Raw genomic sequence first — 19311 nt, forward strand, 5'->3', positions numbered from 1 at the left:
TAACCCTCTTCGCCTCCTTTTAGACATTTTATTGGACAGCATTTTTGAAGGTGGTGCAAGCAGAATTGATTTGTAAATGGCTTTTTTCCCTTGTGGGTCTTTCCAGCCTTCCCAGATATGTTCATTATGGGACTTTCTGACTTTCAGGTATGTGATGGGTTGTATCAATCCTGCACACGGCCAAGAGGTGCTGACCAGTCACTGGAGACCTCACCTCCTTGCCTCTGTTATACAGGCTCCAGGTGGAGGGGACAGATAAAAGGAGGCAGCGCAGGTCAGTTGGGGCTGGCGGAAGAGGAGGAAGGATGTGTGCTGCAGGCTGCTGCAGAGGAACTGTTGACTCACCCGGCTGTTGGGACCGTGGACCCGCCCTATGCTGCGGACAACTAGGCGGCCACAGAGACTGACGGACGCCGAGCCGCTGCCAGCTGAGGACATGCCTGAGGGGGACTTTATGGTAGGAAGTGACCCAGGGAATGTGTTAGGAGCCATGGCTTGAATCCTTAATAGGGAGTTTACCGGCTTCATAGGGCCCTGGGTTGGAACCCGGTGGAGTAGAGTGGGCCTGGGTTCCCTTACCCCTGCACTTGCCACTAAGAGTGGCTACAAAGGACTACTGATTTGGACTGATTGTTCACCCTGTCCTGCCCAGAGGGTCAGAGCCTCCGACTGTCCTTAACAGTTGAGTCCTGTTACGCGGGCCAGACCATCGTCAGTCGCTGCCCAGGAAGATGTGGGAAGTCATCTGCGAAGAGCTCAAGTCGATGCTGGCCGTTGGAGGCCATGACAGAATCTTGCAGTGAGTGGAGGAGCCCCATTGTTCTCGTTCCAAAACCTGATGGATCCATGAGGTTCTGGATAGACTTCCAGAAAGTCAGTACAATCTCACAATTCAACACCTACTCTCTGCCCTGGGTGGATGAACTGCTCGAGTGACTAGGGAATGCCAAGTTTATATCTATACTGGATCTAACAAAGGGGTATTGGCAAATTTCCCTGACCCCGACCTCCCAGGAGAAGACAGCCTTTGCCACGCCATTCGGCCTTTTCCCATTTACAGCCATGTCATACACGGGGCTGTGTCGACCTTCTAATGGTTTATGGATTAGCTGTTGCAGCCACATGATCAATACACAGCAGCTTATATTGACAACATAGTAGGTATACAATGCCAACTGGGAAGATAATCTAAGACACCTCACCACAGTACTGCAAGCACTTGGGGTAGCTGGGCTAACTGAAAAACCATCTAAATGCCACTAGGACAGAAGGAGGTGATATACCTGGGATACGCAGTGAGGCATGGGTGGTTGCACCCACTCGTGGATAAGGTCCAGGCCATGAAAGACTGCCCAACCCCCTCGACCAAAAGGCAGGTGAGGCAGTTTCTTGAACTGGCCAGTTTCTATAGACGCTTTGTGCCCCAGTTTGACACCCTAACAGCGCCCCTTAGGGATCTGACAAAGAACTCCCAGCTAAGAGGGCATAATGGTCCAGGGACTGTGAACATGCTTTCCAGACTCTGAAGGACTGATTGAGTCAAGAACCAGCCCTATTCCACTCAGACTTTTCGAACTGGTTTATACTCCAGACCGACACCTTAGAGGTGGGCCTCGGAACGGTGCTATCCCAGGAGCAGGATGGGGAAGAACACCCACTATTCTACCAAAGAAGGAAATTATTTCCCTGTGAAACGAGATATTCAACAATAGAAGAAGAGGCACTGGCAGTGAAATGGGCTGTTGAAGTCTTACATTATCATCTGCTGGGGAACCCATTCCAACGCATGACAGATCATGCATCCTTTCGATGGACCCACTCCTTGAAGGACACTAATGCCAGGATTAGAATTAGAAATGGTACCTCTGTCTCCAGCCCTACAAGTTCGAGGGACTTCACCGCCTGGGGAGAGCCCATGCAAATGCTGATTTCTTTTCCCAAGTGGGCAGAGAGGAAGATGAGGGAGGACAGCCATCAGGTCCTGACTTGAGGGGGAGGATGTATGACAGGGTGTATGGGGGGGGGAAATCAGGGTGTATTGAGGGGGGGAGGGATAGCTCAGTGGTTTGAGCTTTGGCCTGCTAAACCCAGGGTTGTGAGTTCAATCCTTGAGGGGCCCATTTAGGGATCTGGGGCAAAAATTGGGGATTGTTCCTGCTTTGAGCAGGGGGTTGGACTAGATGACCTCCTGAGGTCCTTTCCAACCCTGATATTCTATGATTCTGTGATACTGTGAACCCCGCACTGGGCCAACAGGTGCTGACCAATCACTGTGGGACCAGGAGACCACCCTTCCTCGCTCCTGTTGTGCATGGTCCAGGTGGAGTGGACAGGTTTAAGGAGGCAGCCCAGCTCAGTTGGGCTGGAGGAGGAGGAGGAGAAAGGATGTTTGCTGCAGGCTCCTGCAGAGGAACTGTTGACTCACCCGGCTATTGGGACCGTGGACCCAGACTATGCTGCGGACGACCAGCCGACCACAGAGATGCCAAGCTGCTGCCAGCTGAGGAAATGCCTGAGAGGGGCTTTATGGTAGGAAGTGACCCAGGGAATGTGTTAGGAGCCAAGGCTTGAAGTCTTAATAGGGAGTTTACTGGCTTCATAGGGCGCTGGTCAGAACCTGGTAGAGTAGGAAGGGCCCAGGTTCCCCTATCCCCAACCCCCGCAGTTGCCACTAGGCATTGCTACCGGGGATTCCTGATTTAGACTGTTCACTCTGCCCTGCCCACAGGGTCAGAGTCCCAACTGTTATTGTTTGCCCTGGCCGGGAGCTCCAGGGGCTACAGACTGAGTGTTTGCTTTGCCCATCCCAGGGACTACGGACTGTTTGTTTTCTCTGCCCCGCCAGAGGTCCTGAGCCCCTGGGTCGTGATTGTTGACTCAAAAGGAATCCCAACAACTGTGTGATGGGGTATATCAACCCTGCACTGGGTAAACGAGGATGGCCCTGGTTGACCCACCAAGCCCCCATGACAAGGTACTTCTACTCTGGAGTTCAACAGATTATTTGCTTTGGCATTTGAGTGGTTTTTTATCTTCTTCACAGTTTTTGATGTTTCTTCTCCAGTGAGAATAGTGGCAGGAATGTCCCTGAACCTGTACTATTGGGATCATAAGTTCTATGTATAGATAGTGGGTGTGGCCCCCCAAAATCCTGCAACTTTGTTTCATTTTCATTCAGTCATTTGGCAGATGCTGCATCTGCCCTCATAGTTCACACACTAGCCTCAAGCCTTTCACATTAGAGCAGTGCCTCCCTTTTTCTGTAGAAGATCAAGTATGGTGCTCTCCTGAGTCAGTCAGGGCAGAGTGGTGAAGTGAAATATCACTCCAAGTGAGCTCAGACCTTTCGTTCTGACAGCAGGCTTGCGTCCTATACAATGTTTTCTTAGAACGTTTTTGTTTACCTGGAGTTGAGGAGGAGCAGATGGGAGAAATGAAAGATTAAAAACATGTTGCCATTTTCTGTGCAAGCTGGACATCTGGTTAGCTGAAAAACTTGTTTTTCATCTTTGAGTGATGGTCCCTACATGTATTCCAAATGGGGGGGTGCGCATGTGTGTGAGGTGTCTGAGCTGGAAGGTTTTCTTAGCAGTGAGGGTATGACAGGTTGTGTAGGTCGACAGCTCTCCACCTCCCGCTTATCACTGCATGGCCTGAGTCGGAACCTGTATAGAAGGGGAGTGGGGGCTACCAGTGCTGGAACTGTGGCCATGGCCCCTGTGCCTCCTCTTCCCCCTGAAGCCATCCCCTGGCCAGGCTGGAAGCCGGAGCCTGCTGTGATGGTGGGACCATATTCTCAACCCTCCTCCTCCCCCCTAAGCTGGTCTGAGCCGCTTGCCCAAGCCCCTCCCCCCCCCACTTAGTGGAGCTGGCCTGAGCCACTCACCCAAGCCACACCCCCTCCCCACACAGAGCCAGTCCGAGCCCTCCTCTGCTGCAGAGGGCTGACCCGAGTCCCACCGCTCACCCCCTGAGCCCCTTTTAGGAAAAACTGGGCATTTGTCCCATTTGCTTTTGCCAACTAATGATCACCGCACCTCCATGGTCACCAGATAGAGACTCATCATCTTCTGGGTTGGAGATTGGGTCATGCTCCTCTCTTCCAAGGAGTCGCTCCCACCACTCTTCCAGACACTCCTACCCTGCCATGGACCTAGGCAGAGGGGTGCTATTGGATGCTTGGCCTAAAGGTCACTGGGGACCTATGCTGGACATCATGGGGGACATCTTTCAATGGTGGGGGACTCCGCTTATAGACCTGTTTGCCACCTGCAACATCAGTTCTGCTTCCTGTAAGGTCACAGTGTGGGGTCCCTTACAGATGTGTTCCCGTTTCCATGGTCAAGACAGCTGTACTACACATCTCCTCCTCGCCCTCTGATTCCCAAATTTCTGATGAAGATCAGTGGAGACCAAGTGCAGGTCATTCTCATAGCCCTGGCATGGCCCAGGCCGCATTGGTTCACCACCCTCTTAGGCATGTCCTTGGAGGCATAGCTACGGCTTCCACAGCATCTGGACCTGATCTCTTGGGACCATGGTCAGCTGCTGCACCCAAATCTCAGCTTTCTTCATCTGATGGCCTGGAAGCTCCATGGCTGAATCCTGCTCGAAGCAGGTCTGCAAGGTCCTACTGGGAAGTAAGAAGCCCTCCGCCAGGGCCACCCACCTTCAAAAATGGAAGCGATTCTCCATCTGGTTTCTCAAAGGTTTGGAGGTCCCTTGTCCATCCCCCCTGGGACCTGAACCTTGTCCTGTCAAAGCTTACAGTACTGCTTTGAACTGCTAGCAACGTGCTCATTTTTACACCTTTCCTGGAAAGTGGCCTTCCTGTTGGCTATCACTTCGGCCAGAAGAATTTCAGAGATCTGGGCCCTCACATCGGAGTCCCCATAGATGTTCTTTTTTCAAGGACAGAGTCTAGTTGTGACCACACCCATCATTTCTTCCAATAGTCATCTCACAATTCCATTGCAGTCAAGCAATCTTTCTGCCGGTTTTCTACCCTAAGCCACATGCAAAGAGAGAGGAACTGTGCCTCCACTTATTGGATGTTTGGCCAGCCCTGACTTTCTTCATACAAACCATTCTGCAGATCTACTCAGCTGTTCATCGCAATAGCAGAAAGAATTAAAAGGTTTCCTCATCTCTGCACAGAATCTCATTGTGGATTATTTCTTGTTTAAGGACATGTTATGAATTTGTAAACATCTTGCCCCCAGCTAATCTAATGGCTCATTCCACAAGGTCTCAAACTTCCCCCACTACTTTCCTACCACAAGTCCTGATTCACGATATCTGCAAGGCAGCACTCTGGTCGTCAGTTCACACATTCACAGTGTACTGTGCCATCATACAGCAGACTAAAGACGATGCCAGCTTTGGCCATGTAGTCTTGCAGTCACCTTGTCCTTGAACTCAGAACCCACCTCCCATACAACTGCTTGTGTACATTGGAATGTACATGTGTGTGCACTCGAAGAAAAAATGGTTACTAACCTTTCCGTAACTGTTGTTTTTCGAGATAGTTGCACATGTTCATTCCAAAACTAATGCTCCGTCCCCTCTTTTTGGAGGCGGTCAACAAGAAGAAACTGAAGGGGGGGAGGGTGTGGCAGGGCCCTTTATATTAGCACTATGAATATGTGGCACCATAGTGCACTAGAGCTGACCCAACGGATACCACTTGGGGAAAAAATTCCGGCAGTTATGTTCAGGTTGTGCACACACCTACATTGGAATGGACATGTGCAACACATCATGAAGAACAACAGTTACAGAAAGATTAGTAATAGTTTTTTTCCCCAGTTGAAGCCACGTGCAAACAGGGAAGAACAGTGTCTTCACTTACTGGACATTAGACAAGCCCTAGCGTCTACATAGAAAGCACCAGACCATTCTGTAAATCGACCCAACTGTTCATAGCAGTAGCTGACAGGATGAAGGGTCTCCCTATCTCTGCTCAGAGAATTTTGTCCTGGATTACATCATGCATTCGCACATGTTATGATCAGATGGGTGTTCCGCCACCAGTTAACCTAAGTGCTCATTCCAAGAGGTTGCAAACATCATCAGTGGCATTCCTAGCACAGATCCCTATTCAGGACACTTGCAAAGCAGCAACTTGGTCTTTAGTGCACACATTCTCGTCTCACTACGCCATCACTCAACACAGTCCAGGGCCGATGCCAAATTTGGTCAAGCTGTTTTGCAGTCAACATGTTCATGAGTTCCAGCCCCACCACCTATGTAACTTCTTGGGAGTCACCTACAGTGGAATGCACATGTGCAATCACTCTAAGAAGAAGCAGTTACTAACCATCCGTAACTGTTGTTGTTTGAGATGTGTTGCACATCTCCATTCTGTGACCTGCCCTCCTACTCCTTATATCAGAGTTGGCCAGAAAGAAGGAAATAAGGGTAGTGGGGTGAGCTGGGTGCTTTATACTGGTGCTGTGAGTGCATGGCAGGAGAGTGCATTTGAGCTGCCCCCATGGGTGCCGCTAAGGGAAAAATTTCCAGCGACTGTGCTCTGGGCCTGCGTACATCTACAGTGGAATAGACAAGTGCAACACATCTTGAAGGATAACAGTTACAGAAGGTTAGTGACCATTTTTTTAAACTGTCAAGACCCATAAACCTTCTCCAGTGCTTCCCATGGCGCTCCACGTTGTCTTTGGGGGCCATCTTGCCCTATTTGCCCACAATTTGGGCAAGATTACCATGGACTGTTGGATACCGAAGATCATCCCAATGGATATGCCATAGAATTTTTCTCTCTTTCCCACATCAGCCCTCCTCCTGGGCAGCCCCAGGGGACCCTTCCCAGCAATGCATTCTCCAGCAAGAAGCAGACGTCCTTCTCGTGAAGGGAGCCATAGAGCAAATACCACCTCCCTATCTGGGAAGAAGCTTCTGTTCTCCATACTTCCTCATCCCAAAGGGCAGACACACTGCCCCATTCTCGACCTTCGACTACTGAACATCTTTATCAGGAAATCCAAATTCTGCATGGTGATGCTGGCATTGATTATCCCCTCTTCTCCTCAGGGGGCCTTGTTCATGGCTCGACATGAAGGATGCCTACTTCCATATCGACACTCATCTGGTCCACTGGAAATTTCTCTGTTTCTGTGTAGGACACCACCACTACGAATTCCGGGTCATTCCTTTCTGCATAGCGGCGGCTCGCCGGGTCTTCGCAAAGGTTCTCACTGTTGTCGTGGCACAGATACACTGCCTCTGCTACTTGTGTACCCCTATCAGGGTAACTGGCTCCTTGTTGTGCTATTGCAACAAGAACTCATCACTGCCATCCTAGCCCTTGGCGCTCTCCTGATGTTTTTAGGTATTTGCATCAACAAGGAGAAGTCAATGCTCATATCTACGCAGATGATTAACTTTATTCGGGTGCAGCTTGACTCCATCCTGGCATGAGCGTTCCTTCTGGCAGACCACTTTGCAATGCTGACAGCCATAATTACAGACCTACGCCACAATCCATGTATCATAGTTCATCGTTGTCTCTCCCTCCTTTGGATATATGGCAGCCTGTACCTCCTTGACACCATGTGCACATCTGCACTTTTGTGTTGCTTCCAAATGTGGCTCCTCTTTATCTACAGTCCCAGCTGGGACTGCTTGGAGGCCAGACTCATTGTCCCCCACTGCTGGCCTCCCTCGCCTGGTAGACCAACCCTTCCAAGATCATGGTCGGTACCCCCTTCACCCCTCCTACCCCAGAGGCCACCATCACCACAGATGCCTCCCTTGTGGGTTGGGGGCACACCTGGACCATCACACAGCCCAGCATGTCTGGATGCCTCAAGAGGTCAGGATGCATATAAACATGCTAGAACTGAGGGCAGTCCATTTGGTGTGTCAGGCATTTCTTCCTCTCCTCCGCTCCTGTCACATTCAATTCCTCTCTGACAACATTGCAGCAGTTGTGTACATCAAAAAGCAAGGCTGCACCAAGTCTCCCTCCCTCTGCTCCGAGTCCATCCACCTGTGGAACTGGTGCATCAGACCAGTGGATTGGGGGTACACCTGGAATCTGTGGAACTGGTGCATCAAACGCCACGTAACATTTCAACACTATCTCCCGTTCAATCAAAATTCCCTGGCCGACATGCTCAGCAGGACTCTCTACCTCAGTAATGACTGGGAGCTGCATGATGGCACATTCTAACATCTCTTCCACCGATGGGCATCCCCTACTGGGATCTCTTCACCACTCACGAGAACTGCAAGCAGCCCCTTTATTATTCCAGGGAAGCCTTAGGGAAAGACTTGCAGGGTGATGCTCTTTTCCTCCCCCAGTCAGATGACTGCTGCTACGCCTTCCCCCCCTCCTGCAAGTACTATACAAGGTCTAGCACGACTGAGCTACCATAATACCCATATCCTTGTTCTGGCCCCATCAGTTTTTGTTTGCGGACCTCTCCACCCACAGACCACTCTGCCTTTGTACGCTCCCAGATCTATTCACACAAAATCGGGACAATCTGCTATCCCAGTCTGGGCCCTTTTCACTTCACAGTCTGGTATTTGGATGGGAGTGCTCCACCACTGGTGTGGCAAATACTTACTCAGAGCAGGAGAGGATCCACCAGGGTATGCTACCGAGCTAAATGGAAACACTTCACCTCATGGGTCACCTACCTCACCATCCACTGAGTGCAGTATCCATATCTCTTATCCTTTACTACCGTCTCAATCTCAAAACATCAGGCCTTGCCCTCAGCACTATACAGGTCCACCTGGCAGTGTTCAGTGTCTTTCTTCTCCCAATAGATGGCGCTTCTATGTTTACACACTCAACCACAGTTGGTTGCATGAAGGGTCTCCTCAATACTTTCCAGCCAGTATTCAAGCCCACACTCCCGTGAGACCTTAATCTTGTTCTCTCCGCCCTCACAAAGCCTCCCTTTGAACTGCTGGCCACGTGCTCCATCTCTCCATGAAGGTGATGTTCTTGGTTACCATCATCTCAGCTCGACAGATCAGTGAACTGGTGGCCATGATGGTTGACCCACCCTTACACAGTGTTCCACAAGGATAAAGTTTCCTTTTGCCTACATCCTAAATTTCTCCAAACGTAGTTTTGGAGTTCCACCTCAGTCAGTCCATCCACCTAACTGTTTTCTGTCCCAAACCACTCATCTCCCATGCAGACAGAGTCCGCATTCCCTCAATGTCTGCTGTGCACTAACATTCTATCTGTGCAGGACTCACTCCTTCTGCGCATTGCTGAAACTGTTTGTGGCCATTGCCGATCACTCCAAGGGCCAAGGCTTCTCTTTGCAACGAATCTCCAAATGGGTCTCCAGGTGCATCCGCAAATACTACACACAATCCAATGTGCAGCCTCCAGACAGAGTCACTCTCTACAAACAGCCACATCGGCCCGCCTCATGGAGGTTTCCTGGCAAGCCACCTGTTGCGCAGTCATGCCCACCACGCCATTGCCCAAGCAGTGGCTGCGGACGCAGCAATAGGCCGTGCCCTACTACAGACGGCACTTCCTACCTCATTCTCGCACTCAGCTCCACACCGATCACTGCTTGCTACACACCCACTTTTGGAAAACATGTAGGGCCCATCACTCAAAGAAGAAGTGGTTACTTATCTGTAACTGAAGGTTCTTTGAGAAATGTGGTCCCTATTTGTATTCCAATACCTGCTCTCCATCGCTTCTACTGCAGACTGGACTACTCAGTGGTAAGAGGGACACTGAGAGGTGTTGACCCACATTACCTATTATACCCTGGGCTCTGAGTACTGCGGGATGTACCACACATGTGTGGTTCAATGAACACTGCTAAGGAAACTTTCTGGCTCAGGCATGCGGCACACGTGCGCACCCCCCACATTTGGAATACAAATAGGGACCACACATCTCGAAGTACCTCCTCTTCCTGGTACTGGCCTCCAAGTCAACTGGACAAAGATCTTTGGATACTTAATAGCTAAACAGCAAATGACACCCCAGCCAAATCTCCAGCTTTAGCCGTGCAACTGGAAGCAGTTATTACCACTATGGTAAATCGCTCCAGTGTTACTTCTGACCTGACTGCTGTGAGGCTTCTGGTAATACGGGAGATAGGAACTCTGACTGAACTTCACTGATTTCCTGTTTCTCCTTATTAGTTTGGGAATTTTTATAAGACATCCGGCTTGTTTAAATATAGTCACTAAATGCAGAGCCTGTAAGACAATAATTTTCATCAAAATTTTGGGTGGGGCAGCATTCTGCTGGGCACTAACTCAGAGTTGTGAGACAACTAGTTCAGTTCCAAAACCCTTTATCTGCAAGTGGCAGAATGCGCAATTACTGTAGAGGGAACGCAACATGCCTACTCCTAGGGATTGTATCCTGCCTTCCTGTTCCAGAAGAACAAGGTAACTAGTCATGGGGGCTGGAGGGGCATGCGTGAGATGGGGAGAGAGAGAGGGAAGAGATGCCAGGAGAACATTTATATGTGCAATGGAATTTGCTTTTTCCTCAGATTTGTACTAGAAAAACAACAATTGAAGAATATAGTGTAAATGTAGACTATAAACTTTTAAAGAGTAATGTTTTTTCCACTGAGTATTGAAAATTGTTTTGGTCACTGATGCTATCAGATTTTTCATCTGTTCATTGGAAAGGTGAACTGATCCCTAAAAGGCAGCTTGGGAGATCCAGTTGCTCCTGAACCTTCATCATCTTTCCCGTGCTTTCTAAATTGCGCTGTGTTTTTCTGACCAGCTTTCAGATTTTTTTTTTCCGTGTTTGATTGCTAACTGTAAAAATAAACAATGTCAAAACCAAACTTGGTTCCTGTTTCTTTTTTGAAGTTACAATACTCTAAATGCAGCATGTTTGCAGTGGAGAATTAAGTAAACAGGGCCAAAAGCCCCCGCTCTCCCCTACTCAACTGCCAAAACCCACTGGCTTGCATCTCCTATTTCTCCCTCCCTCAGAACACTTCTGTAATCAACACAAGCACCTTAAAATGGAAAATTTAAGGTCAGTAAGATAGAAATTTAAAACTCTGCCAATGCTGAATGCACCTGAATCTGCCACTGGATTCCAGGGTGCTGCCATGTTCAGCTGGAGCATCTTAGAGCACATAAGGGCTTAGCCCTACATAGAGCCAAATAGCTTAGTTCAAGTATAGGGTGAGTTATACATTTAACTTCTGTCACACACTCTTCTTCCACACCTTACTGCTAGGGCAACAGGCCTTCATTTTTCTCTGATAGTTCACATGTAGCTGTAGAACCCTTCAGGGTCCAAATCCCCATTGTTAGAGGAGATGTGGGCTACGATTTGCTATGATAAGGCTCCTCCAGCCAAACCTATGAAGCAGTGAAACAGCTGCTCAGGCTGTGTAAGTTTAGGAGATAGCAGTTGCTATTCCAAGGTATGTATGAGGAGAAATACAGCCATGGAGATGAGCTAAGATCTGGGTGGTGGTTTTGCCTGTCCCCTTTGGGCACTGTTTCTAGAGCATATATTTAAGTTTACATAGCAGGTCAGGCTGCAGAACAGTCCATTAGCCATTTCTGCAACAAATCTGGAAAATGAGACATTAGCAACCCCAGCATCCTACTTTACCTATAAGTGACAGATGTAACCAAAAAGAAAAATAAAAGATTTTTTTCCGGCCATGTGTTAACAAGTTGAGTTTTTGTAATTGATGCTTTAGCAAAGGTGAGACTACGCTATACACATAATTACATCTGGCAGGCATTTTGGTTTAGTCACCTCACTGATTGCATAGTCCATGCTGGACTTGCTTTCACAAACATGAAAATGGCAGCCCAAGACACACATTTACTTTCCTAAGGAAAACACAAATGTGAGTACTATGAAGCAAGTATTTACATAACATCCTTTTGTGCTGGGGCAGTCTTCCATTCTGAGCTGGTGGATCAGGTTCAGTTACAGTTAGAAACATGAGCTCACCACAAATTATCTAGCTGATGAGGTAGATAATCCACTGTAGCTAGAAATAGCATCCTGGCTAGGCCCACTCCGTACAAGACATGTCCAGACACATTAAATTGGTGAACTAAAAAGCATCTTTACTGAAAAGATTTGCATTGTGTGGACTCAGTATTTTCTTATCCTTTCTGTTCATTGTAGCCCTGCAAAGTTTCGACAGCTATAGGACAGTATGCTGACTTCTGTTCTGGTTCATATATCATTAGAACTAAGTTCCAACAGTAAAACCAAATTCTACCTTCAGTTACATCTGTATAGACTCATTGAAGGGAATGGGGATTGATTGTACAAATATAATTAAAAGCAGGATTTGGTCTGTAGGAGGAGAGGTTACTTACCTGTCCAGTAGTTGGAGTTCAAAATATGTTGTCCATATGGATGTTCCACTGTGGCTGTGCCGCCTTGGAGATTTTTAGTTAGTAGCACCCACAGGTCCATGCCTGTGCCCTGCACATCCTCGTATGCCAGACAGTATATTGGAAGTGGGGACCCGCCCTCATCCATTTCCTTCTCAACCACACAGTCCAGATAGAGGAGGACTCAGAAGTAGAGGGGAAAGGAAGGCGGGTATTGGAGCACCCACCGGGACAAAACACCTGTACAGAAACTGGAATTCTTCAAGATAAGTAACTGCTCCTTCAAGTTATTGTCCTTATGGGTGCACTATGTTAGGTGAGTCCCAAGTAGTGCCCCAGTCATGGAAGTGGATGCTGAGACATTCACCAGAATTTGGAGAACATCTGCATGAGGGGCTGTATCCACTTCTGAAGCATGTAGGATGGCATAATACTAGGAAAAGGTGTGCAGATGACTAGGTGATAGCATTGCAAATGTCTGCAATTGGTATGTTCTTAAGTAGGGCTAGAAAGGTGGATTATACCCCTGTTGGGATGGGCTATCAGAAGCTTTGTAACACGTTAAGATGAATCCTGATAGAAAATCTATGTGGAAATCAAATCTCCCTTCATTCTTCCTGCAAAGGAAACAAAGACTCTAGGGGAGGATCTCAAGGGTTTAGTCCTGTCAAGATAGAAGGCACATCCACAGTATGGAGACTGGCTTATTTCCATCACATATGGGTTTGGGATAAAGACCTGGTAATTAAAAGTTTTTGTTAGATGACACTTTAGATAGGAGTGATGGGTGATCTTCCCCACACTGGCAGAAAAGGGGTTAATGGAGCCCTGTAGATGCTGTGTGGGAAGCAGCCAATAGGAGAGGGGTTGTGAGGAAGAGCCAATCGAGGCCCAGCAGGCCCACATAAAAAGAACCACAAGGCAGAGCCGGGTCTGTTGCTGCTGGGAGTCCAGGGAGTAAGGACTGCAGTAAAAACATAAGAATGGCCATACTGGGTCAGACCAAAAGTCCATCTAGCCCAGGTGGCCAGTGCCATGTGCCCCAGAGGGAATGAATAGAACAGGTAATCATCAAGTGATCCATCCCCTGTCGCCCATTCCCAGCTTCTGGCAAACAGAGGCTCGGGACCCTGAAGTGCTGAGAGAACAGTAAGTGCTCTGGACAGAGCAGTGGCTGTTTCCTGGGACTGAGCAGCTGAGTGCCCTGAGATAAGGGTGAAGAAGGTCCTGGGGCCATGGGGAAGTGGCCCAGGGAAATAGAGCAGCATTGACCGAGGTTACAGAGGAGCAGCAGGAGGCAGCTATTTACAGCGTCTCTCGGTTGGGGCCTGGAGTAGTGGGCAGTCCTGGGTCCGTCCCTCCCGACCCCCACTTGCCACTGCGGAAGTGGCTGGACTGTTGGACAGATTCCCCCAGAAGGGGAAAACAGAGATGGCAACCTACCTGGAGGGCTGAGTCGAGAAGCGGATGCTGCAGTTTTGGAAGCTGAGAGAAGAGCCATAGGCGGGAGCAGAGACAAAGTTCCAGTGTGCAGACTGTGGTTGTGGGCGTTGGCCCCGAGCTAATCCCCAGGATAATCACAAGGAGGCACCAGTCTATTGATGAGGGCTGTACCCTGTGACAGTAGGAAGGAAGGATGGAGATGTAGAATCACTTTGTCATGGTAGAATAATGTGTATGGTGGATCAGGCATAAGTGCTCCCAATTCCTGGCTGAAGTGATGGCTACAAGAAATGGGGTTTTGAATGCTCAGTGTTGCAGAGAACAACCACCAATAGATTCAAAGAGAGATTTCCTCAAGCCATTGAGAAGTAAATTAAGCTCACATGGTGGAGTTGGCTCCCATACATGAGGAAAAAGGTTGGATGAGCCCTTGGTTAATCTTGCAGTGGTTTGATACAGAAATACTGAAAACTCTTCAACTGGTAGGTGAAAGGCTGTAATGGCAGCAAGGTGGACTTTAAGTTTAATGACAAATGCAGTTTTTAAGTTCAACAGCCAGTCGAGAACATAAGAAAGGTGAGACTCAGAAGGAGATTATGATTTCTGGAAATTATTCCTCTTCTGCAGGTAAGTTTTTCTTGTGGTAGCTTTTCAACACCGCATGATAGAACAGTCCCTGTTTTACAACCAAGAGCCATGGCTTGAAGGATGGTGAGAAGAGATGGGTGGGCTAAGGTGCCTGATTCTTGTTTCAGCAGGTCTACCACCAAAGGACGGCAAAGGTGTTGATTCAGAGACTGGCAAATCAGACTTTAAGATCATCATGATCATTTAGTCTTATCTCCTGCATATTGCAGAAATGAGATATGGGAACCATACCTGCCTTAGCCATGTTGGTGGTAGGAGGATAATTACTGCTTTCTCCTGTTCCAGTTTGTTAGGGACCCTGAAGAGCAACAGGGTTGGAAGATAAATATTAGTAGAGCTCGAGGCCAGGATGGGGGAAGCTCTCTCTTAATGAGTTATGTCTGAGACTTTCCCTCAAACAAAACATCAGCATTTCATGTTGGATAGCATCGTAAAGAGGTGTATCTTTTGGGGAGCTCCAGGTGAAACAGCTCCTGAAAGCTTAGCTCCCGTTCATGATCCTCACTGAAACATCTGCTCAGGTGTTCTGGAGAGCTGGTATGTACATTGCTGAGATGTTGATTTGGAGAGTTATGCCGCAATTCCCAAGTTTTATTACCTCTGCACATAAAGATTGGGATCTTGCTTCTCCTTGCTGTCCATCAGGCCCCTTATTGAGTGGTCCTTGATCTTGGGTAGGAAATAAAGGCATGTGTACAAACTTCCCTGACCTCAAGGAGATTGCTGTGAAGTGACAGCTACTGGCAAGTCCACTTCCCTTGTGCTCCTAAGTCATAAGCACGTAAGAATGGCCATATTGTGTGCGACCAGTGGTCCATCTAGCCCAATATCCTGTCTTCCAACAGTGGCCAATACTAGATGCTTCAAAGAGAATGAACAGAACAGGGCAATTATCAAGTGATCCATTCCTTATCATCCAGTCCCAGCATCTGGCAGTCAAAGCCTAGGGACACCCAGAGCATGGGGTCATATCTCTGACCATCTTGGGTAATAGCCATTGATGGACCTAGCATCAATGAATTTACATAATTCTTTTTTGAACCCAGCTATACTTTTGGCCTTCATAACATCCCCTGGCAAAAAGTTCCCCAGTTTGGGCCTTCTGTGAAGAAGTTTGTTTTAAACCTTTGCCTATTAATTTCATTGGGTAACCTCTGGGGTTTGAGGTATGCGAAGGGGTAAATAACACTTCTATATTTACTTTCTCCATACCATTCATGATTTTATAGCTCTCTATCATATCCCACCTAGGTTCTCTCTTTTTCAAGATGAATAGTCAGTCTTTTTAATCTCTCCTCAGGTGGAAGCTGTGCCAGATCAATAATTTTTGTTGCCCTTTTCTTTACCTTTTCCATTTGTAATAATCTTTTTTGATCTCGGGGGATCAGAACTGCACCTGGGTATTAAAGGTATGGGCATACCATGGATCTCTATAATATATTTTCTCTCATTTTCTATTCCCTTTCGTAGCATTCTGTTTGTTTTTTTGACTGCCATTGGAGAGTGAGCAGATGTTTTCAGAGAACTATCCACAATGACTTCAAGATCTTTGACAAGTAACACTAATTTATACCCCACCATTGTGTATGTATAGTTGGGATAATGTTTTCCAGTGTGCATTACTTTGCATTGACCAACATTGAGCAAAAAAAAAAAAAAAAAAGCAGATGAAATTCAATCACCCTATCTTGTGAGATTCCTTTGTACCTCTTTGCACTTTGGTTTGGACTTAACTATCCTGAGTAATTTTGTATCATCTGCAACTTTGCCATTTCACTGTTTACCCCTTTTTCCAGATCATTCATAAATAATTTTGAATAGCATTGGTCCAAATACAGATCCCAGGGGGACTCTGCTATTTACCGCTCCCCATTCTGAAAAAATGACCATTTATTCCTATTGTTTCCTATCGTTTAACCAGTTACTGATCCATGAGAGGGCCTGTCCTCTTATCCCACGACTGCTTACTTTGCTTAAGAGCCTTTGGTGAGGGACTTTGTCCAAGACACTTTGGATGTCCAAGTACACTATAGCCACTGGATCACCCTTGTCCACGTGTTTGTTGACACTCTTCAAAGAATTCCTGTGATTTCCCTTTACAAAAACCATGTTGACTCTTCCCCAACAAATCATGTTAATCTATGTCTCTGATAATTTTGTTTACTACAGTTTCAATTGGTCTGCCTGGTACTGAAGTTAGGTTTACTATCCTGTAATTGTCAGGATCAGCTCTGAAGCCTTTTTAAAAAATTGGCATCATTAACTATCCTCCAATCAATTGGTACAGAAACTGATTTAGGTGATAGGTTATACACCACAGTTTGTTTAGCAATTTCATATTTGAGTTCCCTCAAATGGGTGAATATCATCTGGTCCTTGTGACTAATTAGTTTAATTTATCAATTTGTTCCAAAACCACCTCTATTGATACCTCAGTCTGAGACAGTTCCTCAGATTTGTCACCTAAGAAAGATTCCCACAACTGAGGTGTCAGCCTCATATCTTCTGCAGTGAAGACTGATGCAAAGAATTCATGGAGCTTCTCTGCAATGGCCTAGTCTTCCGTGAATACACCTTTAGCACCTCAATCATCCAGTAGTCCCACGGATTGTTTGGCAGGCTTCCTGCTTCTGATGTACTCAAAATTTGTTTTTGCTGTTAGCTTTTGAATCTTTTGCTAATTGCTCTTCAAATTCTCTTTCGGCCTGCCTAAATGTACTTTTACACTTGAGTTGCCAGAGTTTACGCTTTTCAAATTGGAAGTCAAATCCTACCGAGAAAAAGAGAAAGGATGCCTTTAACCATTTTTAACTCTGTTGTTTAGCCAGGGTAGCATTTTTTGGTCTTACTAGTCTTTTTAATTTGGGGTATACATTTAATTTGAGCCTCTCTTATGGGGTTTTTTAAACATTTCCATGGAGCTTGCAGGCATCTCACTCATGTGACTAGTCCTTTTAATTTCCTTTTAACTAGCTTCCTTATTTTTGTGTAGTTCCCATTTCTGAAGTCTACTACTACTGGGGTGGGCTTCTTTGGTGTTTCCCTCCTCCCCCAACAGGGTTACTATGGTTGCTATTTGAGTGGTTCAGCTATATTCAAAGTTTCTAGACACCATTAATGACTGCTTCTAGGAGTAGTCAGTCCTGGAACCCATAAGGAGCAAGGCAATTCTTGATTTAGGCCTGTGCTCCACTTAGGCCTAAATTGAGAATTGCCTTGCTCCTTATGGGTTCCAGGACTGACTGTTTCTAGGAGCAGTCATTAATGGTGTCTAGAAACTTTATTTCTGTATCCCCTTCTGAGGTGATATGTACCCAGTCAATATGAGGATAGTTGAAATCCCTCATTTGGGCTGAAATTTCTATTTTTAGAGACTCTCTAATCTCCCTGAGCGTTTCACAGTCACTATCACCATCCTTGGCAGGTAGTTGGTAGTATATTCCTACTGAAAGTCCTGGAGGTGAGCTTCCAAACTGAGCCTGGAGCAGTGTGTATTCATGAGTTGTTGGGGTTGGGGTGGGGTGAACTGAGCTGGACATGAGCATAGGACTCTCACAAATATTGAGTGAGAGATTCTGTCAGCTGCAGCGAGAGACCTGCAAAGCAGCTTTGATAGTCAACTGACACGCAAAAATGAGGGCTTGGAAATGGTCCTTTGAGTCATGTGGCATTTGGTCAATAAAATAAGAGAACATGCTATAGTTCATATAGTCATATTTTGCCATGGCTCAGTAGTTGTAGCCAAACAATTCCAGGCGCTTGAAATCCTTGCAATGAGGAACTGATCTGGATTGATGTCCGTTTCTCTCAGCAGCATTGACCACCACAGAATTTGGGCTGAGTTAGGAGCAAAGTGTGTTCTTGGCCAGCATGTAGTACTGTGTGTCAGCCCTTTTACCGTGTAGGCAAGATGGCAGGTGGTGTTTGCCAGATGGCATGGGCTAGTGATAGGACATTGTGACAGCTATTGTGACCACATACAGTATCTTGGGGGCAACATTGTATTAAGCTTATTAATCATGTATTACTGTGATTGTATACAACTGTGTGGGGTGGGGAAGGGTTACCACAGTTCTGCCAAAGAACAGTCAGGGGTGATTAAGGTGAATCACTTAAGTTGTATACACCTCCAGCGAGCTACCACCCTCTGGTGAGGCCTGCATATACTGGTTGAAAACTGGCTTTTCCAGGGACCAAAGACAGGGCTTTTGATATCAAATGGAGGGAGGCTGGAATGGGAAGGTGATGGAATACTAGACAAACATCTGAGGAAGTGTCATTTCACATCCAATGGATGAGCTAGGGGTAGCAGTGGTCAAGTTGTTGCCAGCATCCATATTGGTATTGGATGCAGAGTTGGGGGGGGAGGTGGGGGAGAGAAGAGGGTGCAGCAGCACCAGGAGTGGGGTGGTTGTAGTGTCAGTGGAAGCAGGTATGTTGATACCAGCAGAAAATCCCTCTGTGCCTCTCAGTGGAGGGGATTTATGTTTTTCCAATATTCAGAGATTCTCATGATAGAAGAAAGTGGTCAGTACTGATGATCCAGAGCACTGTTCCTCAGTATGAGGTGAATCAAACAGTAGCAGGAATGATACTGATGGTTGGCCTGTATGCTCCTTATGCCCATGGCTCAGAGGTTGCTTGGTTGAGGATAGAAGTGATTTCTCTGTGCCCTTGTGCTTGGATGATCCATGGGACACAACAGTACTGACAGAGGTTGTTTATCCCAAGACTTCTTCATATGCACTCTGGAAGTCTCTTCCTCAGAACCGACATCTCTGTACCAGAAGGTAGGAGCCTCAGCTGTATCCATACCAGGACATGAATTCGCCCTGGGCCTCTGGAGCAAGTTTTCCCTTTCCTTCAGAT

At 47.1% G+C, this 19311-nt stretch overlaps 1 protein-coding gene across 13 annotated transcripts in view; it reads left to right on the forward strand.

Annotated features, from left to right (window-relative positions):
- LOC125640550 (cohesin subunit SA-2) overlaps nucleotides 1-2015 on the forward strand; it is a 93482-nt gene extending 91467 nt beyond the window's left edge. For 8 of the 13 annotated variants that reach the window (XM_048859223.2, XM_075130965.1, XM_048859204.2 and 5 more), the window contains one exon: nucleotides 148-2015. In XM_048859223.2, the coding sequence (XP_048715180.2) occupies nucleotides 148-390 (243 nt within the window). In that variant the 3' untranslated portion in view covers nucleotides 391-2015. Of the gene's footprint in view, nucleotides 1-106 lie in introns of all 13 variants that reach the window. The other 5 variants (XM_075130973.1, XM_075130989.1, XM_075130978.1 and 2 more) reach the window with 5 other exon arrangements.
- Nucleotides 2016-19311: the final 17296 nt, after the last annotated feature.

Source organism: Caretta caretta, chromosome 1, assembly GCF_965140235.1.
Source record: "Caretta caretta isolate rCarCar2 chromosome 1, rCarCar1.hap1, whole genome shotgun sequence".
Lineage (NCBI taxonomy): Eukaryota > Metazoa > Chordata > Testudines > Cheloniidae > Caretta > Caretta caretta.